At 47.5% G+C, this 27055-nt stretch overlaps 2 protein-coding genes across 7 annotated transcripts in view; both read right to left on the bottom strand.

Moving 5' to 3' along the window:
- The window catches only part of LOC137428362 (protein kinase C alpha type-like), a 550957-nt gene extending 546623 nt beyond the window's left edge, over window positions 1-4334 (bottom strand). For all 5 annotated transcript variants that reach the window (XM_078778901.1, XM_078778902.1, XM_078778898.1 and 2 more), the window contains exons 1-2: window positions 4174-4334; window positions 3916-3947 (exon numbers count right to left, since the gene is read on the bottom strand). In XM_078778901.1, coding sequence (XP_078635027.1) covers window positions 3916-3947; window positions 4174-4334 — 193 coding nt within the window. The remainder of the gene's footprint in view (window positions 1-3915; window positions 3948-4173) is intronic.
- A 2253-nt stretch (window positions 4335-6587) lies between these two features.
- MEIOB (meiosis specific with OB-fold) overlaps window positions 6588-27055 on the bottom strand; it is a 75483-nt gene continuing 55015 nt past the window's right edge. For both annotated transcript variants that reach the window (XM_078778883.1, XM_078778882.1), the window contains 3 exons: window positions 16962-17151; window positions 16743-16829; window positions 6588-6843 (listed from right to left, as the gene is read on the bottom strand). In XM_078778883.1, coding sequence (XP_078635009.1) covers window positions 6748-6843; window positions 16743-16829; window positions 16962-17151 — 373 coding nt within the window. In that variant the 3' untranslated portion in view covers window positions 6588-6747. The remainder of the gene's footprint in view (window positions 6844-16742; window positions 16830-16961; window positions 17152-27055) is intronic.

Here is a 27055-nt window from a genome sequence, read left to right on the forward strand (position 1 = left end):
CAGTGTTATTGTTGATATTTAAAGGTTTAAAAGGTGGTAAGTTTCTTTTGCGTTTCAGTATATATATATATATATATATATATATATATATATATATATATATATATATATATATATATAATATATATATATATATATATATATATATATATATATATATATATATATATGTATATATATATATATATGTATATATATATACATACTCAAAGGCAAAAGTTATTGTGACAAACAAACAACAAACAGAATCAGTGTTAAACTTTTACTGCCGCGAATTAAATGTTATTACATGGAAAGACAAATGTTTCAAGGTATTGTAACGATCAACAGTCCAGAAGAACAGCGCACCTGGCATATGCAAATGATCCACAACACAAGAGGGGGTTCACAAGCAAGTTCACACGGTCAGTAGCGAGTGTGTCCACCTTGTGCATTGATGCAGGCCTGGCACCTTCGCCTCATTGAGGCCAATAAACGTCGATGAAAGTCCTGGGGAAGATCATTCCATATCCGGGGAAGGATTTGGCGGAGTTCCTGCAGCGTTGTTGGAGGATTCGGATGGCGTCGTAAACGTCGCTCCATTTCATCCCAGACGTGTTCAATGGGTGACAAATCAGGGGATCTTGCAGGGTAACATTCAGGGTCCAGGATCCAGGGTAACACATCAACATTGTTCTGATTAAGAACCATTTCCCCGAGGCGTGGCATGTCGAACTAGTTCCAGAACGATGAATAGAGGTGTTTTTCTGACTTCTGCACTTCTTAAGACTGCATTGAGTGGAAATGATCAGCGTCTGGTTGTCTGGCCTTTTAAAGTGACCATTGCTGGCCATTTTTCTCGAATATGTCATGCTTCTTGCAAATTTCGTGCAATTCGAACAACTGCTTGGTTGCCTTTCTTCGACCATTTTAACACACTTTCTCTGGTTCAAATCCAAAAATTCATTCACAAGATTACCAATGAAAAAATTCCATGTCACAATAACTTTTGCCTCTGAGTATATATACATACATATACAGTGCATTCAGAAAGTATTCAGACCCCTTCACTTTTTTCACATTTTGTTATGTTGCAGCCTTTTGCTGAAATCGTTTAAATTCATTTTTTCCCTCATCAATCTACATTCAATACCCCATAATGACAAAGAGAAAACAGGATTTTAGAAAGTTTTGCAAATTTATTAATAATAAAAAACTGAAATATCACATTGACATAAGTATTCAGACCCTTTGTTATGGCACTTGAAATTTAGCTGAGGTGCCTCCCATTTCTGTTGATCATCTTTGAGATGTTTCTACACCTTGATTGGAGTCCACCTGTGGTAAATTCAATTGATTGGACATGATTTGGAAAGGCACACACCTGTCTATATAAGGTCTCACAGCTGACAATGCATATCAGAGCAAAAACCAAGCCATGAGGTCGAAGGAACTGCCTGCAGAGCTCAGAGACAGGATTGTGTCCACAGAATGATTGTGTCCACATGAAAGACCACAGAATCTTGTTTCTCACAGTCTGAGTCCTTTAGGTGCTTTTTTGCAAACTCCAAGCGGGCTTTCATGTGTCTTTCACTGAGGTGAGGCTTCCGTCTGGCCACTCTGCCATAAAGCCCAGATCGGTGGAGTGTTGCAGTGATGGTTGTCCTTCTGGAAGTTTCTCCCATCTCCACACAGGATCTCTGGAGCTCAGCCTGAGTGACCATCGGGTTCTTGGTCACCTCTCTTACCAAGGCCCTTCTCCCCCGATTGCTCAGTTTGGCCGGGTGGCCAGCTCTAGGAAGAGTCCTGGTTGTTCCAAACTTCTTCCATTTAAGAATTATGGAGGCCACTGTGCTCTTGGGAACCTTCAATGCAGCAGAGATTTTTTTGTAGGCTTCCCCAAATCTGTGCCTCGACACAATCCTGTCTCTGAGCTCTGCAGGCAGTTCCTTCGACCTCATGGCTTGGTTTTTGCTCTGATATGCATTGTCAGCTGTGAGACCTTATATAGACAGGTGTGTGCCTTTCCAAATCATGTCCAATCAATTGAATTTACCACAGGTGGACTCCAATCAAGGTGTAGAAACATCTCAAAGATGATCAACAGAAATGGGAGGCATCTGAGCTAAATTTCAAGTGCCATAACAAAGGGTATGAATACTTATGTCAATGTGAGATTTCAGTTTTTGCTTTTTAATAAATTTGCAAAACTTTCTAAAATCCTGTTTTCTCTTTGTCATTATGGGGTATTGAGTGTAGATTGATGAGGGAAAAATGAATTTAAACGATTTCAGCATAAGGCTGCAACATAACAAAATGTGAAAAAAGTGAAGGGGTCTGAATACTTTCTGAATGGACTGTGTACATGCACACACACACACATATATATATATATATATATATATATATATATATATATATATATATATATATATATATATAGATATATATATATATACAGATATATATATATATACACACACACACACACATATATACATGCACACACATATGTATATACACACACATATATGCATGCACAGCGAGAAATCATAGGGCACACATATATACATGCACACACATATATACATGCACACACACACACATATATACATGCACACACACACACATATATATATATATACATGCACACACACACATATATATATATATATATATATATATATATATATATATATATATATATACACACACATATATACATGCACACACACACACACATATATATATATACATGCACACACACACATATATATACATGCACACACACACACACACACACACATATATATATATATATATATACATGCACAGACACACACACACACATATATATACATGCACACACACACATATATATATATATATATATACATGCACATACACACACACACACATATATATACATGCACATACACACACACACACATATATATACATGCACACACACACACACACATATATATATATATATATACATGCACACACACACACACATATATATATATATAAATAAAGTCTGGAATCATAGGGCAAAATGATTAAAATTGTTGCAGACTTATGGGACACCCTATAAAGTATTTTACCTGGAATGGAGCTTTTATTCTCCCAGCAATTCAGAATTCTGTCCAAGACAATGTCGCATGGCAAGCTTTCATTAAAGCAAGGCAGATCGCCTACGTATGTAGCTTACGGGCGCACGGTCCCGTTACACTAATGACAGGATAATGAGGCACGCCATTGGTAGGCACGTCCACCGGCTCGCTGCTTCGTCGTGCAGTGGCGATGTGCACCGTCGTGTGGGATTGCATGGTGCGGATGCGCACAGCTCACAGTGCACTTTGCACACGGTATCGTTCGTGCGTTCACAAAGAGATGGCCTATTAAATGCGGGACCTCATACTGCATTGACAAGAGACAAGCCTATTTCGGAAATAGCAAACATGATATCGTAAATAATAGGAAACAATGCCAGGCCTGCCTTTGTGCATTTTGGGAACGCTGCACCACAAATGGTCTTTTTAAGGAGGGAAGATGTGGAAGCACCGAAGGTGCTGCCTTGATACAGCACAGGGAGGGTCTGGCTTTAAAAAAAAAAAATCAGCTGTGCAATCACTTGCTTGAAGGGACGTCAGTATTAGTAGGGTCCAAGTGAAAACCTACTACTGTAATGTGTGTATATACATATGCTGATCGCTCGTACCATTTATTATTATTATTATTGTACATACATACATACATACATACATACATACATGTTTACATAGTACGTACATAAATAAACTCCTCCCTCCCCCCACCGGATATTTGCGATTTCTAACATTTTCCCCATTTTTGGTGGAATACATCAGTTTGAATACTCATCTGAGAACAAAAAAGGACTTCGCTCGAAATATCAAGACCATTGGCGCTCACCTTGGCACTGGAATCCCTGTTTGCCGAATCCCCTGTAATTCAACACAACAGGAAAGATAAGAAGCAAAACTTTAATAACGTCGTCCTTGTCCAACACATTGTTATTTCATTAATTTTCATCTTTGCACGAGGTGCCATTTTTAGCTCCTCGAAGGCAGCCGGTGCAGGGAGAGGGTAAGTATACCAATGGACGCGCATTCTGGACACGGTGCGCTCGAAGCAAGTTTTACTTAATCACATTCAATCCTCAGCACGTACCAGATGAAGTCCGTACAGTGGCTGCAGAATGTGGGTTGCTTGAAGAAGCGTGCAATGAATTTGTGGTTCTTCACCTCGTGGACATTCTTCTGCTTCAGGGCGCCTTTGCGAGCGAAGCGATTGAGATTTTGCTCGAAGTCCTCCACGGTGGTGTCGGTCATGTCGAACATAACGAAGCTGCACCGACCTGCACTCACTGGCTTTTGCAGAACGGAGCGTGGGGCTCTCGCGAGCGCGCCTTAACAGGTGTGACGTCACGTCATCTGGGCGACGGGATGAGGTGCAGACGCTGGGCACACGTACCATTTATATATTTCGCTTTACACCCGATTTGGTACGAGCCAGGAAGCCCTCATTACACCCACCGCAGCAAGGCACATCGTGCAATTAGGCGGTGCAATGAAATGTCATGCTAATACACCATGTTCTGTCGTCCGATGATAATGGATAACTGACTGGAGAGAGAGCGAGAGAGAGAAAAAAAGAGAGGGAGAAATGGAGAGAGGAAGAGAGGGAGAAAGAGAGGAAGAGAGGGAGAAAGAGAGGGAGAAAGAGAGGAAGAGAGAGAGGGAGAAAGAGAGGGAGAGCAGGAGGGAGAGAGCGAGAAAGAGAGGGAGAGAGGGAGAAAGAGAAGAAGACAGAGAGGGAGAAAGAGAGGAAGAGAGGGAGAAAGAGAGGAAGAGAGAGAGGGAGAAAGAGGGAGAGCAGGAGGGAGGGAGCGAGAAAGAGAGGGAGAGCGAGAAAGAGAGGGAGAGAGGGAGAAAGAGAGGAAGACAGAGAGCGAGAAAGAGAGGGAGAAAGGGAGAAAGAGAGGAAGAGAGGGAGAAAGAGAGGAAGAGAGAGAGGGAGAAAGAGAGGGAGAGCAGGAGGGAGAGAGCGAGAAAGAGAGGGAGAGCAGGAGGGAGAGAGCGAGAAAGAGAGGGAGAGCAGGAGGGAGAGAGCGAGAAAGAGAGGGAGAGCGAGAAAGAGAGGGAGAGCAGGAGGGAGAGAGCGAGAAAGAGAGGGAGAGAGGGAGAAAGAGAGGAAGACAGAGAGGGAGAAAGAGAGGAAGAGAGGGAGAAAGAGAGGAAGAGAGGGAGAAAGAGAGGAAGAGAGGAAGAGAGGGAGAAAGAGAGGAAGAGAGAGAGGGAGAAAGAGAGGGAGAGAGCGAGAAAGAGAGGGAGAGAGCGAGAAAGAGAGGGAGAGCGAGAAAGAGAGGGAGAGAGGGAGAAAGAGAGGAAGACAGAGAGGGAGAAAGAGAGGGAGAAAGGGAGAAAGAGAGGGAGAAAGGGAGAAAGAGAGGGAGAAAGAGAGGAAGAGAGAGAGGGAGAAAGAGAGGGAGAGCAGGAGGGAGAGAGCGAGAAAGAGAGGGAGAGCAGGAGGGAGAGAGCGAGAAAGAGAGGGAGAGCGAGAAAGAGAGGGAGAGCAGGAGGGAGAGAGCGAGAAAGAGAGGGAGAGCAGGAGGGAGAGAGCGAGAAAGAGAGGGAGAGAGGGAGAAAGAGAGGAAGACAGAGAGGGAGAAAGAGAGGAAGAGAGGGAGAAAGAGAGGAAGAGAGGGAGAAAGAGAGGAAGAGAGGGAGAAAGAGAGGAAGAGAGAGAGGGAGAAAGAGAGGGAGAGCAGGAGGGAGAGAGCGAGAAAGAGAGGGAGAGCAGGAGGGAGAGAGTGAGAAAGAGAGGGAGAGCGAGAAAGAGAGGGAGAGCATGATGGACAGAGGGAGAAAGGGAGGGAGGGTGAGAGGGAGACCAGGAGGGAGGGAGGGAGAAAGAGGGAGAAAGAGAGGGAGGGAGAAAGAGAGGGAGGGAGAAAGAGAGGGAGTGAGGGAGAAAGAGAGGGAGTGAGGGAGAAAGAGAGGGAGTGAGGGAGAAAGAGAGGGAGTGAGGGAGAAAGAGAGGGAGTGAGGGAGAAAGAGAGGGAGTGAGGGAGAAAGAGAGGGAGTGAGGGAGAAAGAGAGGGAGTGAGGGAGAAAGAGAGGGAGGGAGAAAGAGAGGGAGTGAGGGAGAAAGAGAGGGAGTGAGGGAGAAAGAGAGGGAGGGAGGGAGAAAGAGAGGGAGGGAGGGAGAAAGAGAGGGAGAAGAGAGCGAGAGAAAGAGAAAGAGAGAGATATAGATCGGTTTTTTTATTTCGCTTATTTTACAACCGACGGTGTTGTTGTTTGTTTCTTTTTTTTTTTTTTTTTTTTTTTTTTTTTTTTTTTTTTTTTTTTGTATACAAGATCGAGGCTCGTGAAAGAGCGAATTCGGCCTTGTTGCGGATTGTTTCGCGCCAGATTTACGGTCTGGTTCAATGGGTGATTGTAACGATCATGCGATTATGCACTCTGTTGAGAATTTGAGATACATGTAATACACGATTTGTGACGTTTCACATTGTCAGTGCGGACGCGCCGAGTGCGTCTCTGGGCGATTAAACAACAGCGACACCAAGCGATCTTGTTAGCACAGGGCCGTGGTTCGGCATCGATTTATTGGGAAGGGTGGGGGGGGGGGGGCATTTGAAAAAGCACAAATGAGTCGCGGAAAATACAACACAACGGATCATTAAACAATGGGATGATTGAAGTTAGTAAATGCAATCCCGCGATAAGGCGATTGTAATTAGGGTAAGCATTTCAACATTTCTTCGGGATCGGCGAGCTCGCAAGACAGAACTTTCACTCGCACGATCGTGTTGTTCATCATGGACAGGTTCATCTGTGAAGGACCATCGGTTAGTGTTAAAAACGGTGTGAACTTCACGCGCAAAACAAAAGGATCGTTAAAACCAAACATCATCACCGCTATTCGTCACCATTGTTAACCAAACCGAGTCTGTGCTGGTTTGTGGCTGTTTAACTCTAGTTCAGGTGTCACGTGACAATTAGTAGTCACATGTCCTAAAAATCTGTAATTTTTGCATATGCTTATGTACATCAAGCACATGTGGATAAGGTTTACATGCATTAGCACAATGATGGGTGTAAATTAATTGGCCTGTAATATCTTCTGAGTGTTTTAGCATTTTGTTCAAGACATACTGAATAATTATAGAACAATATAATTAGGCAATAATTAGACAAATTAACATATTATGAAAAAAATAATTTCACCGTCGGATCATTACTTGATGGTCTATACATGTGCAATTTTTCAAGTTCATCAGACCATCAATGACCGAGATCAGTTAGGGAAAGCTCACGATCACCCAGTTTAGTTCAGGTTAAGATGTAGCTGTCTACCTCGTCCGAACTGTCTACCCTGCGTGTGAATGTCGACCCAATGATAAACTGACACCCTGGTGTTTTGCAGGTATGGCGGCATCAATGTGTAGTCTGAGGACCTGTCTGCCAGCACTGGTGCTTGGTGGAAGTTAAATTAGATCCCAAGGTGGATGTCCTGAAGAGTAAGCGAGCTATATCACCGGCACCATGAACGAATTACAAATGCCTGCCTGAACCACCTTCACAGTCAAACGTCAATCCTAGGCAGTCTGTTCGCGAAACACCAAACACTTCCCCTGGACGACCCTACAAGAACGTGGGAATGATTGGCACCATTAAAATAATCATTACAAGCTTCTAGATGTACCTACCAGTCACTTCACGGATGGGTTTAATCAAAAGACAGCATGTTGTACTTCACAAACATATTGCACATGTTTCTGTGAATCCCAATGAGGACGTGAAAAGAAGTTGAACACACAAAAAATGGATATTTCTGTAACATGTAGTTGTTTTGCTGCCGTCGTGGCTGTGGAAGTTGTTCATGTACTCGTTCCGTATACTATTATACATTTTTCTATTGCTTCAATAAATATTACTAAATATAATTTTATGTGCTCCTTCCGTGCCAATTGTGCTTTATTCTAAAGGTTCCTGCTGTCGTACCATTGGAAACGCTACATTAAAGCTCGAGATCCTTCTCGTCTACTTCTTCTTCTTCTTCTTCTTCTACCAATTCAGAAAGACGGGCTTTTAAAAAAAGGCATTTTTATGATTTGTTCCAAGCAAAGGAAAGACATAAATTTTTGTTCAAAGTAATTCAATTATTAGTTTTCAACAAACATTTCCATCTGGCTTAAGATTAGTCTCCCGACCATCACTATTTTCCTTTGTTTCACTTACTGCTCTCCCAACTCCACAAAACTTTATAGCGTTCTTTGACTATCATAATTCCTGCCATGAGGCCATGACATCAAACACGCTCAAGCAGAATTCCTCTATTTAGGAGACTTCAATGTACACCGCAGAGAGTGGTTAAAAATCTTCCCACATGGATGTTGGGGGAGTTGAAAGTCTTCCATTTTCCATTCTCAATGATTTGGAACAAACTATCCACCACCATATCCCAGATCACTATGACCACTCTTCCAATACTTTGGCTTTGTTCTTCACAATTTCACCTTCAATTGGTTCTTCTGACCCCAATCTTGTGAACATCACTTTACTTACCACCACTCCTTCTCTGATTGCTCCGAACTAAACGCCAGTATTGGCATTTCAATACTGCTGACTGGACTGGTTTACGAAACTTATTTTCTGATTTTCCCTGGAAAGACTACTGCCTCTCCTCCGACGATGCCTCTATCGCTGCTGAATGTATATAGCTGAAGTTATTGTTGCAGGAATGGAGGCTTATATCCCCTTCTCTTTCAAATCTATCTCTCCTACCAACAGTTGGTTCAATAATTCCTGCTCTGTGGCCATTCGGGCAAGGGATTTTGGCATATCGGACATGGAAAAACTCTTCTTCCTCCGACACACATTCAGCTTTCATATCTGGCAGAAATCATTGCGAACATGTTATTTGTGAGGCGAAGTATTCCTTTATCCAAAGGAAATGTGACAACCTCTCTTTCACTAATAGATATTTCTGGTCCTTAGCTAAAAGGACCAGAACTTCTGGTGCTCTACATTTCCTTCGCTTTTCCGTTCTGATGATACTATCACTGTCTCTCCGACTGATAAAGCAACTCATTTTGGTTCTCTTTCCTCCAATTCCACACTGGATGAATCTAACATTCCATCTCCCTCTGATGCACCCCTTACCAATCCTATGCCCTTCTGTATAATCTATTTCCATGCAGTCAAAAAAGTACTCCTCTTTCTGGACACAAGCAAGGCATATGGACAAGATGGCATTCACCCTCGTGTCTTGAAGGAGTCTGCTTCAGAACTTGCTCCTGTGCTTGCTCATTTGTTTCGTTTTTGTTGAAAAACCCAAACATTTCCTCTTTCCCAGAAACATACCTTAGTACAGCCTATTTTAAAGAAGGGTGATCGTTCAAACCCTTCCAACTACCAGCCTATTGCTCTGACTGCTACTATTTCCAAAATCTTTGAACGTCTTCTCAATCAACATTTCCTCAAGCATCTTGAATCCCACAGTCTTCTATCTGACCATCAATATGGCTTTTGCAAGGCAAGATCTACCGGTGATATCCTTTCTTACATTACAAATATCTGGGCCTCTTCTCTGATAGACTTTGGGGAATCCTTTGTTGTAGGCCTTGATATCTCAAAAGCTTTTGACAGAATTTGGCATCGGGGTCTGACATCCAAGCTTCCCTCTTTCGGCTTTCTTTGTCACTCAGCACTCTCATATTGAGCTTTCTCTCCAACCACTTTATATCCGTAATTGTTGATGGTTCAACATCTCGCTCCATCCATTGCAAACACGGTGTCCCTCAGGGTTCCATCCTGTCTCCAACACTCCTCCTTAATCTTCCAAAAACTGTCTTGAACAACTGTCTTGAAGACCTGGAGGGAAGAATGAGATTGAAGAGAGTGTGGAAGTTGGTTCCACAGGCGGGGAAAAAGAGGAACCGAGTTTCACTAGGAAGGGGGTTGCTGGTGGACTGCATGCATCCTGCAGGTACCTGAGGGGGAAGTGTGGGGGGCGGGGAGATAGGGGGGGGGATGGGGAGGGAGGACAAAGCACGAATATGGCAGAGGGTGAAAGACCAGAAAGGAGGCAGAAGACAGACAGACCACTGACGCATTGGCAATGGCAAAGTGATAGGCCCATAGACTTGGCTTCTTGAAAGCCTTGGTTTCCATGGCGTCAACCTGAGTAAGGTGTAAGGCAGGGGAGCCAGGAGGCAAGGCAGGGGAGCAAACAGTTTGCAGGGCAAGGCAGGATGCCAGACTGTATCGAAACTTGAGATATGTCGAAAGAGATGGCCCTGATCTCATGTCTGATATCGAGGGCCTACATCCATTGTTGGAAGAGTATAAGCAGCATGGCCAAAGTTGAGTGACCAGGTCTGAATCCAAATTGATGATGAGATGTGGCTATTGGAGAAAAGGAATGATTTTATGTCAACTGCGATGATGTATTGCATGCTTTGCTAATGATTGGAAGTAAGGTAATTGGTCTGTCATTAAGGGGATCTGTTTTTACACCTTTTTTTTTTACATGCAGTGATGTTGGCCGATTTACAAGTACATGGATGATGACCTAGTGTAAATGACAGGGTTAAAAGGGCAGATAAAGGAAGTGCAAGAGCAGCAGAGCAGGTTTTTGGACACGTGAGCTGATGCCGTCCAGTCCAGTTGCGGAATCAGAATCGAGGGTTGCCAGAAACTTTTCCAACTTCTCAAGTGCAAAAGACACAGAGTCCAGGAGCAGTTGGGTACGACTGGGAAGGGTGGGTACAGAGAGAGGGGTTAGGGACAATATTTTCAAGCAAACACAGAATTGAGGCATTCCTCCTCATGAGCGGACTCAGGTGTGGTGCCACTTAGAGTGAGGGAAGGGATGGATGTGGAGCATACATACACCAGAGACAGACTTGACAAAGCGCTCCCAGGTTTTAGAGGATGGAGACAAGTTTGAAAGCTCATTCTTGAGAATGGACAGATGCTTTTTTCTATCTCTCCTGAGAATAGACACACAGTTGTTGCGGGATTTGTGGAATGATCTGAGGTTGCCTTCGGTTGGATTTGCCTTCCAGGAGGAACATGCAAGTTGTTTTAAATAAACTACCTCACCACGGGATTCAGAGTACCAAGGGTGGGATGATGGGAAAGATAACTAAAGACGAGATGGCATGAATCTTCGCATGAGGGAGAGCAGGTTTCTGTGGAAGAATTCCCAGGATGAATCAGGGGCAGTAAATATAGGAGACCCGTCCTGAAATGCGATGACTGCTTGCAGTCCCTGCTAGTTTGCCTGAGTGAACTTCCAGACTCGCCGGCGAGAGAAATGTTGACCTTCACAATCACATCATTAGATGAGCCAATTGTGTATGAGAAAGAGCAAGATACATTGGTGGTGGAGTTGGTCATCAAATCTAGAAATGTCCTGTGTCCTTTACCCTGTCCTCTTAAGAATCCTCTCATCCACATTCTTCCAACCACATCAGATAAGATTATGTCATAGTTTGTATGCAGCACGTGGCTATGGATTTACATCATTGTAAATGACCTGATAAATGCTAATGGCCTAACCAGCACCCGCCTTGCTCTCCATCCCTTCTGTCTATGCATGAAAGGTCAACTCCACACTTGGCTTACCTGTCTTCATCTACCCTCATAGCCAATGCATGTCTCTCAACAAAATCCTCTCATCTCCTCTCCCTGTTAAGGCTAGACTCCCCAAAGGCAGTGTTCTGTGCCCATTACTCATCTTCATCAGATATCTATCTACAGCTAAAGTGTCAAAACAGGAGCAGCGACTGCTGCTCCCTGTCCTGCCATATGCTCCATAATGATGATCCATCACCACAGACTTCGATCTTGAGCCAATGTTTGTGCCTCGCGGAGTGATGCTATTTGTCTGGCCTGCAATCTGCCTTGATGCAGTCCATCTACCTTTTTGGTGGCCTTCCTCTTACTCTGGTGACATTTACTCTTCCTTGTATGAGGATTTTTGGAAGTCTGTTCTGGGGCATCCTTTGAATGTGTTATATCCCATGTTATTGTGTGTTTTACTCCAAGGGTTTCCCTTATTATAGTATTCATTATTTTGTCCAGCCTAGTTACTCCCATTACTTTTCTGAGGCAGCCATTTAAAAAACAAGGAGTCGATGTTCATCATGCTTGCCCAAGTTTCTGACCGATACATTAAGATTGTGAGAAACAGGACTCTAGACAGTTCAACTTTGGTGTCACGTAGGATGTCTTTTGCCATTCCAAATACTTTGTAGCCACTGAAATGCTCACAGTGCTTTCCCAATTCTATGTTTGATGTCTTTGGTGCTTGTTCCACCCTGTGATATGGTACCCCCCAGATAAGTTAATTTCCGAACTTGTTTTACAACTTTGCCATTTATATTGATGTTACAGTCGAGGCCAAAAAATTTGGCGCCCTTGCACTTTTTTCAAATAATGCACAATTTCTTCCAGAAAATTGTTGAAATTAAAAAATATTTTGGTATCCACATATGTATTTCTTTGGTTTGCAGTGGAACAAAACAAAAAAAAGCTGAAAACATTATTAAATCTTAGCTTATTCCACACAGAAATCCTAAAATGGCCCAGACAATATTATTGGCACCTTTTACAAGTTGTTAGATTATAATTAGATTACAAGCAGGTGATTCTCCTTTACTTTGGAATTGAACTCACCTGTGGTGAGTTGCAGGTGCCTGCAATATAAAAAAAATCACTCATTCAACCAGTTTGAAAAGAGAAAAGGAGTCATTCTGCTCTTTTGTGTCACTGTGCGTACTGCAATGAGCATGGAGAAAAGAAAGAAAACCAGATAATTGTCCATCTCCAGAGACCTTCCGAATGGTGGACAAAGAACCTCGATCAACTGCCAAACAGATTCAAGCTTACCTTCAGACACAAGGACAAGGTACAACAGTTTCAACTCACACCATGTATCACCAACTCGAGGAAAGGGGGTTCTATGGTAGGAGACCCAGGAGGACCCCACTGCTGCGATAAAGACATTAAAAAGCTCGACTGGAGTTTTCCAAAACACTCCTGAACAAGCCAAAATCCTTCTGGAAGAATGTCCTGTGGACAGGTGAGACCAAATTTGAGCTTTTTGGTAAAGCACATCATCTCTATGTTTATAGAAAACAAAATGAAGCCTTCAAAGAAAAGAACACCTTCCCTACAGTCAAACATAGAGGAGGTTCAGTGATGTTTTGGGGTTGCTGTGCTGCCTCTGGCACTGGGTACCTTGAATGTGTGCATGACTTTATGAAATCGGGAGATTACCAAGGCATTTTGGAGCGCAATGTTCAACCCAGTGTCAGAAAGTTGGATCTCCATTGAAGGTCATGGGTCTTGCAGCAGGACAATGACCCCAAACACACTTTAAAAAGCATCCAGGAATGGTTCAAGATAAAACGCTGGACTGTTATGAAGTGACCAGCAATGAGTCCAGATCGAAATCCCATTGAACACCTGTGGGGAGATCTGAAAACAGCAGTTGGGAGAAGGCACCCTTCAAATCTGGGAGAACTGGAGCAGTTTGCACAAGAAGAATGGCCCAAACTGTCAGTAGAGAGGTGTAGGAAGCTCATTCTCATTAAGCGTCTTTGGGCTTCCTGAAAAGCGCTATATAAAATAAATGCATTATTATTATTATTATTATTCATGGCTATAGCAAGCACTTTACAGTTATTTTGTCCAAAGGCTGTGCTACCAAATATTAAGTCCAAATTTTTTGGCTTGTGCTATCAAATGTCAATAATTTTGTCAATGCCATTTCTTTCTTTTTCCTGATTTAAAAGGATATTGTTATGAATTTTGGGGTAGAGTGATGTATAGATCAGATAGATCTGTGTTGGTATCATGCTCTGACTGTCATGAAGAAGAAGAACCATCTCGATGTACATAAGCAGGGACCTGTTTAGCCCTAATGTCAGATTAAGTGTATATTTGTCACCGTCACAAGGGGGTGGGGCTTGTTAACTAGATTAGGTCATAAGGGTAAATTATCCCTTGTAAGTCTTACCCTATGTGATCTCTCCTTCGTCCCATATGGCAACGCACATAGACACGAGGCAGGCCCATTAGTTACACCACACCCACTACTTAAATTCCCCCCCCACCCCCCACAATAAAACTCACCGGAAGCCAGTCTGGGGCACTGCCGATAGAACCGCAGCCAGCTACATAACCAACTTGCATAGCAACACTCATTGCTCAGGCTGGCTGAAGCCATGCCACCTCACAATGGATTTGTCGAGGGGTTGATGGGGAGATCACACCATTGGGCCAGGTGTCGACCAACGGGAAGGCCAGAGTAAGGGGGGACTCGTGATTGGTCAAGGCAGGGGCAAGAAGCTGGCCACTGATTGGTGGAAGGAAGGCCGAGGGGGAAAAAGGAGCGCTGATTGGCCAGGTACCACCAATGACATCAGGGTCAAGTATGAAGTGGCACACTGGTTGGTGGAGAGGACAGCTGATGTCACGAGACGGCCAATAAAAGAACTCGCTGGCCGGCATTTCCCCCCCTCTGGTTCTGAATCCCTTCGTGCCCGGACGTCCTTCTCCTCGCTTTGGACTCTCTTCCCTTCTTCTCCTGCTGCCCATTACGCCTTCTTCCGCCATCGACTCTCTCCTTTGGTTCCGGACATCGCGAGCGATTGCGCATGGACGAGGGTGGCTTGCCGCTGGAACACCACAAGGCCGGGGTGAGCGGGACGCCCGGTGAGGCCTAACAACACGCGAACGAGGCGGATTGAGGCCTACTTCCCGCCAACACCGGAGCCACGTCCGGAGTGCGCGCTCGGACTGGACGATCGCTGGCAAGGCGCCAATTGAGCTGAGTGCACGATAACCTACACCTCTTTATTTTCATTCCCGTTCTACCATCCCCTTATCTGTGTCTGGTTCTGTGCATAGGAGCGCTCCATTTTAGGAACATTATTTAGTAACTGGCGCGTTTCCTTGTTATTGGGTTCCGTTAAATAAACCAGTTATTTTCTTTGTACATTTTAATTCCGTTTTCGCTTGAGTTATTTCCACAAGATTGAAGGCTGCCGCCTCTGTAGTTCTAACTGTTTAACTTGTCCTTCTTTTTGTATATGGGGGTAAAAATGGCTTCATCAAACACTTCTCTGGAAAATCCTCTTTATCTCTTTGTGGATGACTCCATCCTCTGTGGTGACATCCCTTATCATTCAGATTGGCAGGCTGAAGCCTCTTCCCTCTCTACAGGCCTTCATAGAATCACAAGCTGGTCAAACACTTGCAATATGTCTTTAAATCCTGACAAATCTCTCTTTCTCTCAAAGGACTGTCTAGCATACCCTCCCATCTACTTTCTTAACAATCCTCTTGAGGAAGTTCAGTCACTCAAACTTTTGGGTCTCATTATCAGCCATGATCTTTCATAGGCAAATCACAATGCCAAGTTGGGTTCCAAAGCCAATCACTGACTGAGCATTCTCCGTTGGGCATTGGACTGAGCATACTGACTGAGCATTCTCCGTACTTCCTTGGTATACCTGAACTCCTATCCACCTACAAAGCTTTCATCCACAGCCTGATGGAGTACTGCTCTCCCCTCTCGGCTGGCTCCCCTGTCTCACACCTTGCTCAGAAAACCAAGGCCTTCAAGATCATTGGAATCTCCAGCAATAAAGCTGAGTCTGTGGGCCTATCATTTTCATATCGCAGACAGGTCGTTGATCTCTCTGTCTTCTACCACCTCCTTTCTGGGCATGCACCCTCTGCTCTTTCCATGCTTTGTCCAGGCTTCTGCATTGGCGCACACGATCCTCCAGCAACCCCCTTCCAATGGAACTCTCAAAATCCAGAATCACTGTTCACCTCCATTCATTCGTTCATCTTTTTTCCGACTTGTGGAACAAACTCCCACATTCTCTTCAATCTCATTTGTTCCCTCCAGGTCCTCAAGACTGTTAACCACCATCTCATTTCTGAATTGATCTGAAATGAGGCTGTTGGAGAAAAATAATTATTGTATGTCAACTGTGACGATGTATTGCATGACCTTGCTGATGATTGGAAGTAAGCTTATCCCGAAAACTATGATTCACCAGTCAACTCCACCTCTCCCCCTCCCCGTGCAAGCACCGCCCCTTCACCACAAGCCCACCTCTATCCAAATTTCCAGATGTTCTTTCCTAACAATTTGCTTCTGTGTCCATCTTGACTACCAAGTGAATCCTTTCCTTCCTCTCTCTCTTCCCCATATCCCTTATGTCTCCAAGTCTCCCTCTATTTTCTCTCTCAACCCTGCTGTTGGTGTTTCCCCACTCTTTTTAACTGTTCCTTTTGTTCTGTTATGTCCTGATCCATTATATGTTCTAGCTCTTTCACGAGCCTGGACTTCATATAAAAAAGGGAGGGAGCATGGTTGTGTCACTATTGCAGTGCTCCTTGCAGCAGTAATTTGTAATTTGTTTTGGGTGCCAGCAATAACACCTACTGTTCACAAGATACACCATAGGATTTTTAACGTCCACAAACTAATAACAGACAAGGCATCCAGTTTAACATCCATCCGAGGGCCAGCACATACATTGATGCCTCACCCTGCCTGGAAAGACAGGGTGAGTTTATAGATAGGTCGAGATTCAAACTTAGTCTAGACAGCTCGGATATGAGTACACATACCTGCAGACTGCCCTGGCAGTCTAGATTAGGTTATAATTGATGTGAAATCAGAAATATTCAATTTACCTTCACATAAACCTTGCACCTTTCCAGAAGTAATTTCCACTTAATCTCGGTTTTCTGGGAATCCGTCATGCAGGTAAACTCCTTCACCTGAAAAGATCACCAATTGGTTATCAATGTGCCAGCATGCATGCTCTCCTAGCCGACAGACACGTTTGCTCAACATCTTACTTCGCCTTGACTATCCCACCAATGCATGCAAGTGTGAAGGCGTCCGTTTACCGTGCATCCCAGCATTTTTTCAGCACCCAGATGGGACACCCAGCAACCTTTGAGAGTGCCAGTGTGATCGGAAAGATCGACACGCAGGTCAAACATGGTGACCACGTTCCCTTCGTCGAGTTGTGCACTGTTGCAGTTCTGATTGCTGCACACTCCGATGTCTTGGTCTACTGTGGTGTTGCACTGAGAACTGGAAGAACAGCAAAACAAATGGGAGGCTAAACTCAGTGATGGATAGGGTAAAGGCTGCAACAAAGCCGTCTCTGCCAGAGCTTCGGGAAGCAGTGCAGAATGCAGGTGTCTGGAGAAATTCGATCATGAACGTCACGAGAAGTCAGATATGACTTGACGGAACTAAAAACAAAAATGTACAGGGCCACACTCTTTACAGAGCGTTAGTGCTGCCAAAGCACTTTCTTGGCAACAGTTATAATGGGTGGCTTGCCATTGCCTTCCCAGCATTACATGTACATGCTGTAGCCTTTTAAATGCTGAGAGTCAAGCAAGTTATTTACTCAATCAATATCCAAACCGGAAAACAGGTGAACTCTAAACTTCAGCAATCTGACGTGGCACAGTACAGGTTAAGGTCTTTCCTTGAATACGCAAGGCTGTGGACAACATTACAACTTGTCAACTTTTTACTTTACCTCACTTTTCAAATAAAGACCTTGCCTCAACCAACATAACACAGTTGTACCGGGTGTGCCAGAACATACCAAACCTCAGTGTTATTCATCATTAATTTATTCGCCTTCACCACCGAAGCTGGATGGAGGTTATGTTTTCACCCTGTCCGCTTGTTTGTCTGTGAACAGAATATCTCAAAGTTGTGGACAGATTCGGAGAAAATTTGGTGGACATTTTGGGTGTGACAAGGAATAATTGATTTGATTTTGGTGCAGATCCGGATCCGGATAAGAGATTTTCTTGTTTTAAATATTTAAGTGATTCTTCACCATTGAAAGATGGGACCAAAAACGATATACAGGGTGTTGGGAGGTGTGACGATTTTCAGAAAACTCGTACACAGTTATTTTTAGTCGAATTTCAAATTTTTTTTTTTTTAAAGACTACATATATAATGCCATTTAATACACTGTAACAAAGACATTAAAAAAAGGTAATTCATGTTTGAATTGGGTATAACAATGCAAGTGGGGGGTCTAGCGCATGCGTGAAGGCTGTTGGTTACTCGTTGTTAGGCGCCATTTCAGTAGCCATGGAGCTGTGGACGATTGAACATCGCGTCTTTGTTGTTGAGACGTTTATTCAAACGGGTAGTTCGGTGGTGCTTACACAGCGCAGATTTCGTACTCACTTCAATGTTGGTCGACGTGGCGCCGTTCCGTCTCGAAACACAATATTGAAGTGGGTAAAAAAACTTCAGGACAACTGGATCTGTGAGGCCGGGAGCAGCTCGGGGAGGTGATCGAACCGTTAGGACCCCGGAAAACATTGAAAGGGTTCGACAAGCTGTGGAGGCCAGCCCTCGTCGGTCAGCGGTACGGCACGCTCGCGCTCTACGGATATCAGACAGATCAGTTCGTCGAATTTTGCACTTGGACCTTCATTATCACGCGTACAAAATCATGGTGATTCAAGAACTGCAGCAGAATGATTTCGTACGGCGGTTTACGTTCGCAGAAAGAATGCTGGAACTGCTGAGGGATGCTGCTGTGCTGAGAAATGCTGGAACTTTTCCGCGCATCTGCAAGAATGCTTGGACAAGAACGGCCGCCATTTAGATGATGTCATTTTTCAAACATGAATTACATTTTTAAAATGTCTTTGTTACAGTGTATTACATGGCATTATATATATGTCGTATTTAAAAAAAAAAAAAATTGAAATTCGACTAAAAATAACTGTGTACGGGTTTTCTGAAAATCGTCACACCTCCCTGACGGACCCTGTATAACACGATATCTCAAAAAATTGTGGATGAGTTATGACAAAACTTGGTGGACGAGTTGCTTTGGTGACAAGAACAAGCTGATTAGATTTTGGTTCAGGTCTAGATCTGGCTTATCAGTGGGATACAAAACGTAACCTGTTCAGCCTGCTGGAAGTATGCGCTCTACCGTTCTAGTTTTTTCATGTTTTGTTTTTCTCGCTTACCTCAGATAAATGATAGCTGATGTCCTGTAGGAAACGATGCCATGGACTAATTTTAAAAAGACTTTTTCTGTAGAATCCCACATCGAAAGGCAATCCTTCATCCAACCTCAAAGAAAGTTCAAGAGAAAATTTAACTGCAGAGACACCCCATACAAAGATAGAATATTAATTGGATAAATACATTTAGAGAGCAAGGAACTGTGCACGATTGAACTCGAAATCAATGGACAGATCAACTCATTCCGGACGCCCCTCGCTGAGAACTCCTGAATTCAATGAGAAGGTCCAACAGTCGGTCAGAAACGGTCCAATAAAGTCGCTTCCCCACCACAGTCAACAACTTTGACTGACAGTCAAGTCTCAGGGGATTCTTCATGATGACGTGAAACTGTATCTGAGAAGAATAATGGTTTCAAGCAGGTTGGGGCAACCCCTCACACTGCAAATGAGTGCCGTGAGTGGGTGACAAGCCACTTTGGTGAGAGAGTGATTGGCCGTCGCTTCAGCTTTGAGTTGGCTTCACATTCTCCATGATCTTAGCCCACTAATTTTTTTTGGATTATTTGGGGATATCGCAAAGACAATGTGTAGAAGGAAAACCCTAGAAGCATGTTTGAGCTGAAACAAGCAATCACAGAGACAGTTAGTCCCATCCCACTTGCTGAATGACAGCTCATAATCAACAACTTCACCCCTCATAGTCAAATCTGTATTCAGCGCAGAGGTGCACATTTGGAGCAGGTGATTGATTGAGTGGCAAATTAAAGTCTTACAAGTTACGGTTCTGATATATTGGTACTCCTGTGTCACAAAAAATGGAGCACATATTTCTAAAGTTTTATGTAATTCAGAATAACAAATGTATTGCATTGCAGTGCAATACATTTGAAAATACATTTTGCAAATATATTGCAAAAACAAATGTATTGCAGATTTTTTGATGGGTTTGGTTTTTTTGGCACAACCCTGTATATAACAAAGAATAGGCATACAAGTGTGAACTAGGCATACAAGGTCACACTACAAATACACCAAACACACTTGTGAAAAAATTGTGATACCCCATACCCTAATATACCCTAACCCTAACCCAAAGGAAAATTGCTTAATGTTTCCAACCAACACAAATTATTTACCAAAACAATATACTAATAACAGGGAAAATCATCAGCAATTGAAACAACATTTCCTCTTTGAAAATCAAGGTTAAACAACCCTACTCAAATAATCAGCTTCAGCATTTTCCATCCCCTTGATCAATTATATCGTGATTGGATAGTTTTGCAGAAATATGATCTATTTCATGATTGTATCATTGTGAAACTTTGACTTATCTATGTACAGCAATGGCTGATGATTAGTTTGCAAGACAAATTAAATTCCATAAATATACAGCATAAATCTCCTGATGCCCCACACAATAGCAAGTCCTTCTTTATCCAGGGTCGAGTCGTTCTTCTCTTGATTCATCAATTTGTTGCTCGCACAAAGAACAGGGATGTCTGCCCTCGTGTCACTGCAAAAGAACAGCTGCAATACCAATATCAGAAGCATTGGTCCTGAGCACAAATAGTTTACTTGGGTTTGGGAGCCTCAAAATGGGTTTATTGATAAGGATTGCTCAAGAGTGGTGTAAAGTGGTGAAAGTATTCACATCCCTTGACTTTCACATTTTGTTGTGTTACAGCCTGACTTAAAAATAGATCAAACTGAGATTCTCTGTCACTGATTTATACATAATACCTCATAATGTCAAAGCGAATTATTTTATTTTTTTTAGAAATCATTCAAAATGAAAAGAATGAAAAGAATGAAATGAAAAGAAAAGAATGAAAAAAAAATGAAAAGGTGAAATGTCTCGAGTCAATAAGTATTCAATCCCTTTGCTATGACACTCAAAATTGAGCTCAGGTGCATCCAATTTCCTTTGATCATCCTTGAGATGTCTTTACAACTTGATTGGAGTCCATCTGTGGCCAATTCGATTGATTGGACTTGATTTAGAAAGAAACACACCTTTCTATATAAGGGCCCACGGTTGACAGTGCATGCCAGAGCAGAAACTGTAACATGAAGTCTAAGGAAATGTCCATAGATCCCCGAGATAGAATTGTGAGGATGCATCATAATAAAAATAATAATAATAATAAAGGAATCTTATATAGCCCCATCAAGCAGAGTAAACTACCCTCATGGCGCTTTACATTATCATGCGAACGCACACACACCGCGCACACACACACACACAAACATACACACACACAGACACACCTTCACTCTTGCCCTATTCCTCTCCCTCCCCATTCAAAACCCACAGATGTGTACTCCGCTTCCTCCTCTCCTCCCTCCCCCGCACATGTACACAGACATACTCTCGATCTCTGTCCTACCTCAAACCAAAGGGAAAACAGGACTGAGACTTTGAAAGACTTGTGAAACAGATAGGTTTTGAGGGAGGTTTTAAAGGCAGGAAGAGAGTCAACATGTCGAACAGAGGAAGGCAAGTCATTCCAGAGCAGAGGTGCAGCAAAGGAAAAGGATTTCTCGCCAAACGACTTGGTGCTGGTGCGTGGCGGCTCTAAGGTCATGGAGTCGTCGCTTGAACGAAGCCGTCGCCAAGGTTCATAGAGAGTGAGCAAATCAGAGAGATAGTGAGGTCCCGCTCCACACAATGATTTATAACATAGTGTGCAAATTTTGTATTGCACACGAGCAGAGACAGGCAGCCAGTGTAAAGATTCAAGAAGCGGAGTAACATGGTCAGACTTCTTCGCCTTACAGACAAGATGAGCGGCAGAGTTTTGAACCTTTTGTAACTTATCCAAGAGAAACTGAGGGCAGCCAGCATACAAATAATTACAATAGTCTAGCCTTGAGAGGACAAGGGCACAGACCAGAGTTAGAGCAGCTTGAGGAGTAAGAAAGTGGCGAATGGATGCGATCTTTCGCTGCTGAAAGTATGCTGATTTGCAAGTTTGAAGTACTTGCTTGGAAAATGTCATGTTGTAGCGGTTCCCGCTGAATGTACACAATCGCCTTGCACCTGCCAGGACGCGGCCAGGGCGCGATCGCCATGCCGGGCTCGTCCGGACGGGCCCAGACGCGCCTCTCCTGGGCATGCCCGGACTCGCTGTTCCCGGGCACGCCCGAACCTCCCGGGCACGCCCGGTCTCGTCTTTCCCGGGCATGCCCGCTCTCGCCTTTCCAGGGCTCGCCCAGAGCGTCCGGGTATGCCCGCTCTCGCCTTTCCAGGGCTCGCCCAGAGCGCTCGGGCATGCCCAGCCTCGACTTGCCAGGCCGTGTCCAGGACGCCCGGGCATGTCCAGACTCGCCTTTCCAGGACTCGCCCTTGACACCCGGCATGCCCGGTCTCGGTTTTCCCGGGCAAACGCCCCGGCATAAATGTGGATATATATTGCTGCCCGATAAACGGGCTTGTTAGAATACCTGAGCTGTTTTGTTTCAATAAAGCAACTCGGACGAAGTCCGTCTTTGGTCGCGTCAATTCTTTCGACTCGCGTTGGAGCGTAGCTCCTTCACTGGTGACCTACCGACATGGACACGGCAGTGACTCTTAAACTGCCTACCTTCTGGGAGGCTCACGCGGCTGTTTGGTTCGCCCAGGCGGACTCCCAGTTCGCCCTGCGAGGCATCACCGCAGACAACACCCGCTTCCACCACGTCGTGGCAGCGCTCGGTTCCGCCACCGCGGCCCGCGCCTCCTCGAGCACCCGCCGGCTGCCGACAAGTATGACGCGCTGAAGACGCTCCTCCTCGACGCTTTCGCCCTCTCACCGGCGGCACGCGCATGGGCGCCTGCTCGACCTGCCCGAGCTCGGCGACACGCGCCCGTCCGAGCGCATGGACTATATGCTCTCGTTGCTCGGTGAGCACTCTCCGGATTTTCTGTTCCGCGAGCTGTTCCTTCGCCAGCTGCCTCACCCGGTACGCCTCGCCCTGGCTGGCACGTTGATCACCGATCCCCGCGCCCTCGCCAGGGAAGCCGATAAGATCTCCTCGGCGGGCCAACACATCGGCGCGGCTACCTGGAGCCTGCCGCCGTCTGAGGCGACGCCCACGACGCCCGAGCGCCCTGCGCGGTTGGAGGCCGAACTGCCGGTGCAACTGGTGGCCGCCACGCCGCACCGACCGCTTCCGACACGACGGCCGGGGCCTCCATGGTGGTTATTACCACGCCAGGACGTGGTTATTACCACGCCAGGTTCGGACACATGGCTCGGACGTGCCGACCCCCGTGCACTTTCGGCAAGTCGGGAAACGGCCGGGCCGGCGTTCATTCCCAGCCATGAGCGCCGGCCACTCAGGCAACTTGCTTTTTATTCGGGACAAAGCGTCCGGGCAGCGTTTCCTTTGTGACACCGGCGCCCAACTGAGCGTCATACCCGCCTCTGAGCAGGACAGGCGGGACGCCGTTTGCGGCCCCTCTTTGGTCGCTGCTAATGGCTCGGCCATACGCACTTTCGGCCCGCGCGACGTCACCCTCTGCTTCGGCAGCCAGCGCTTTCAGTGGACCTTTGTGACCGCCTGCGTCCCCATGGCTTTGCTGGGCGCCGACTTCCTCTGCGCGCACGGGCTGCTGGTCGACGTCAAAAGTCGTCGCCTTGTCAACGCCGAGACCTTCAGCTCCCTGGCGTGCACGATGAGCAGCTCCGCGCCGACCGAACTGGCGTGCGCCCTCCCGACGGCAAACGAGTTCGCTCGCCTGCTCGCGGAATTCCCGGCCCTCACGCAGCCGACGTTTTCGGCCGTCGCAGTGCGGCATGGGATCGAGCACCACATACCCACTACGGGCCCGCCGGTCTACGCCAGGGCCCGCCGCCTCGACCCGGCCAAGCTCGCCGTGGCAAAGGCCGAGTTCGACGCGTTGGAGCACCTCGGCATCGTGCGGCGCTCCAATAGCGCGTGGGCCTCACCACTGCACATCGTGCCAAAGCCGGGGGGCGGATGGCGCCCGTGTGGCGACTACTGCCGCCTCAACGACGCTACCACCCCCGACAGGTACCCGATCCCGCACATCCAGGACTTTTCCGCCCGTTTGGCGGGACGGGTCATATTTTCCAAATTTGACCTGATACGGGGATACCACCAGGTACCTGTCCGGGCGGCCGACGTCCCGAAGACGGCCGTCATCACGCCGTTCGGCCTGTTCGAATTTTTGAGGATGCCATTTGGCCTCAAGAACGCGGCCCAGGCGTTCCAGCGCTTACTGGACGGCGTGCTGCGCGACCTGCCATTTCTTTTCGTCTATCTGGACGACATCCTCGTCGCCAGCACGTCCCGCGCCGAGCACCTCCTCCGCCTCCGAACACTGTTCGGTCGCCTCAGCGAGCACGGCTTAATTGTCAACCCGGCCAAATGCCACTTCGGCACGACGACCGTTGACTTTTTGGGCCACCGCATCACCAAGACCGGGGCCGTGCCGCAGCCGACCAAGGTCGAGGCCATCACCACGTTCCCGCATCCCCGTTCCATCAAGGCCCTACAAGAGTTCCTCGGCATGGTGAATTTTTATCACTGATACGTGCCCCGCGCTGCTCAGCTCATGCGGCCCCTTTACGAGGCTTTACGAGGAGGGCAAGCCGGCCAAGCATGACATCGTTTGGTCCGCGGCCATGGACGCGCCTTCGCGAGCGCAAAACGGGCCCTCGCCGACGCAACGCTGCTGGCTCACCCGATGCTCAACGCGCCCATCGCCCTCACTACGGATGCCTCCAACTACGCGGTGGGCGCCGTCCATGAACAATGGGTGGACGGGGTTTGGCAGCCACTCGCTTTTTTCAGCCGGCAGCTCCGGCCGAACGAGTTAAAATACAGCACATTCGACCGCGAGCTGCTCGGTCTATTCCTGGCCGTTCGCCATTTCCGACACCTCCTGGAGGGCCGCCCGTTCACGGCTTTCGTCGACCACAAGCCGTTGGTCTACGCAATGGCCAAAGTCACGGAGCCGTGGTCGGCCCGCCAGCAGCGCCACCTCTCCGCCGTGTCGGAATTCACCACGGACATCCGGCACGTCGCCGGCAAAGACAACGCCGTGGCCGACTGTCTTTCTCAGGCCAGCGCGAACGCGGTCCACCTCGGCGTGGACTTCGCGCTCATGGCGGCCGACCAGACCACCGACACCTCGGTGCAGGCCCTCCGCGCGGCGGACACGGGCCTCCGCCTGCCCGACATCCCCTTCGCGGGCACCGTCCTGCTCTGCGACGTCTCCCAGGGCCAGCCTCGCCCCATCGTGCCCGTTTCCTGGCAGCGCCGCATCTTCGCCTCCATCCACGGCCTTTCTCACCCGGGCCGGAAAGCTTCTCAGAAGCTGGTGTCGGCGCGTTTCGTCTGGCACGGCCTTCGACGGAACGTCCGCGACTGGGCCAACGCCTGCACGGCCTGCCAGCGGGCCAAGGTCCACCGCCACACCCAGGCCCCGCTAGTACCTTTCACCGTGCCTGCACGGCGTTTCGACCACGTCCACGTGGACCTGGTGGGTCCCCTGCCCCCATCGCGGGGGTTCACCCACCTGCTCACCATGGTGGACAGGACCACCAGGTGGCCGGAGGCCGTGCCCCTCACCTCCACCACCACCGCCGACGTGGCGCAGGCGTTCATCGCCACCTGGGTCGCGCGCTTTGGCGCACCGGCGGACATCTCGTCCGACCGCGGCCCACAGTTCACGTCCGAACTTTGGGGCGCGGTCGCCCGCTCGTTGGGGGTCACGCTGCACCGCACCACGGCCTACCACCCCCAAGCCAACGGGTTGTGCGAGCGGTTTCACCGCTCCATGAAGGCCGCACTCATGGCCGGCCTTCAGGACGACGGTTGGACCGACCGGCTGCCATGGGTCCTTTTGGGCCTCCGCACGGCCCCCAAGGAGGACCTCCGGGCGGCCGCGGCCGAGCTCGTCTACGGCCAGGCGCTCCGCGTCCCGGGCGAGTTCGTGCCCGATGCTACCAGTCCCTGGTCCGCCGCACGCCAGCGCTCGGACCTCCAGGAGGCCGCCCGACGATTTGCCCCCGTGCCAACGTCCCGCCACGGTGGCCCCCAGTCCTACGTCCCCCCGGCGCTTCGCACAGTCTTCGTACGTCTTTGTGCGTCATGACGCGCACCGGGGGCCACTCCGGCCGCCGTACGACGGGCCCTTCCGGGTCCTGCGACGGGGCGACAAGTCCTTCGTCGTCGACGTCGGTGGCCGGATCTCTATGGACCGCCTCAAACCCGCGCACGTGGACGTCGACCGACCACCACGGTTGGCCCTTCCTCCGCGGCGAGGCCGCCCCCCATCTACAGTTCCCCCCGCTCGACCACCCACCACCGGATCGGACCCCCCCCCCCCCACGACCCTCCAGGGGTCGCTTCGGCCGGGTCATCCGGACCCCCCTTAAATTGACCCTGCCGGTGCAGGTCGATTCTGGAGGGGCGTGTGTAGCGGTTCCCGCTGAATGTACACAATCGCCTTGCACCTGCCAGGACGCGATCGCCATGCCGGGCTCGTCCGGACGGGCCCAGACGCGCCTCTCCTGGGCATGCCCGGACTCGCTGTTCCCGGGCACGCCCGAACCTCCCGGGCACGCCCGGTCTCGTCTTTCCCGGGCATGCCCGCTCTCGCCTTTCCAGGGCTCGCCCAGAGCGTCCGGGCATGCTTGCTCTCGCCTTTCCAGGGCTCGCCCAGAGCGCTCGGGCACGCCCAGCCTCGACTTGCCAGGCCGCGTCCAGGACGCCCGGGCATGTCCAGACTCGCCTTTCCAGGACTCGCCCTTGATACCCGGGCATGCCCGGTCTCGGTTTTCCCGGGCAAACGCCCCGGCATAAATGTGGATATATATTGCTGCCCGATAAACGGGCTTGTTAGAATACCTGAACTGTTTTGTTTCAATAAAGCAACTCGGACGAATTCCGTCTTTGGTCGCGTCAATTATTTCGACTCGCGTTGGAGCGCAGCTCCTTCAATGTTACAGTCGAAAACC

This window comes from Myxine glutinosa, chromosome 5 (assembly GCF_964187855.1).
Source record: "Myxine glutinosa chromosome 5, kmMyxGlut1.1, whole genome shotgun sequence".
Lineage (NCBI taxonomy): Eukaryota > Metazoa > Chordata > Myxini > Myxiniformes > Myxinidae > Myxine > Myxine glutinosa.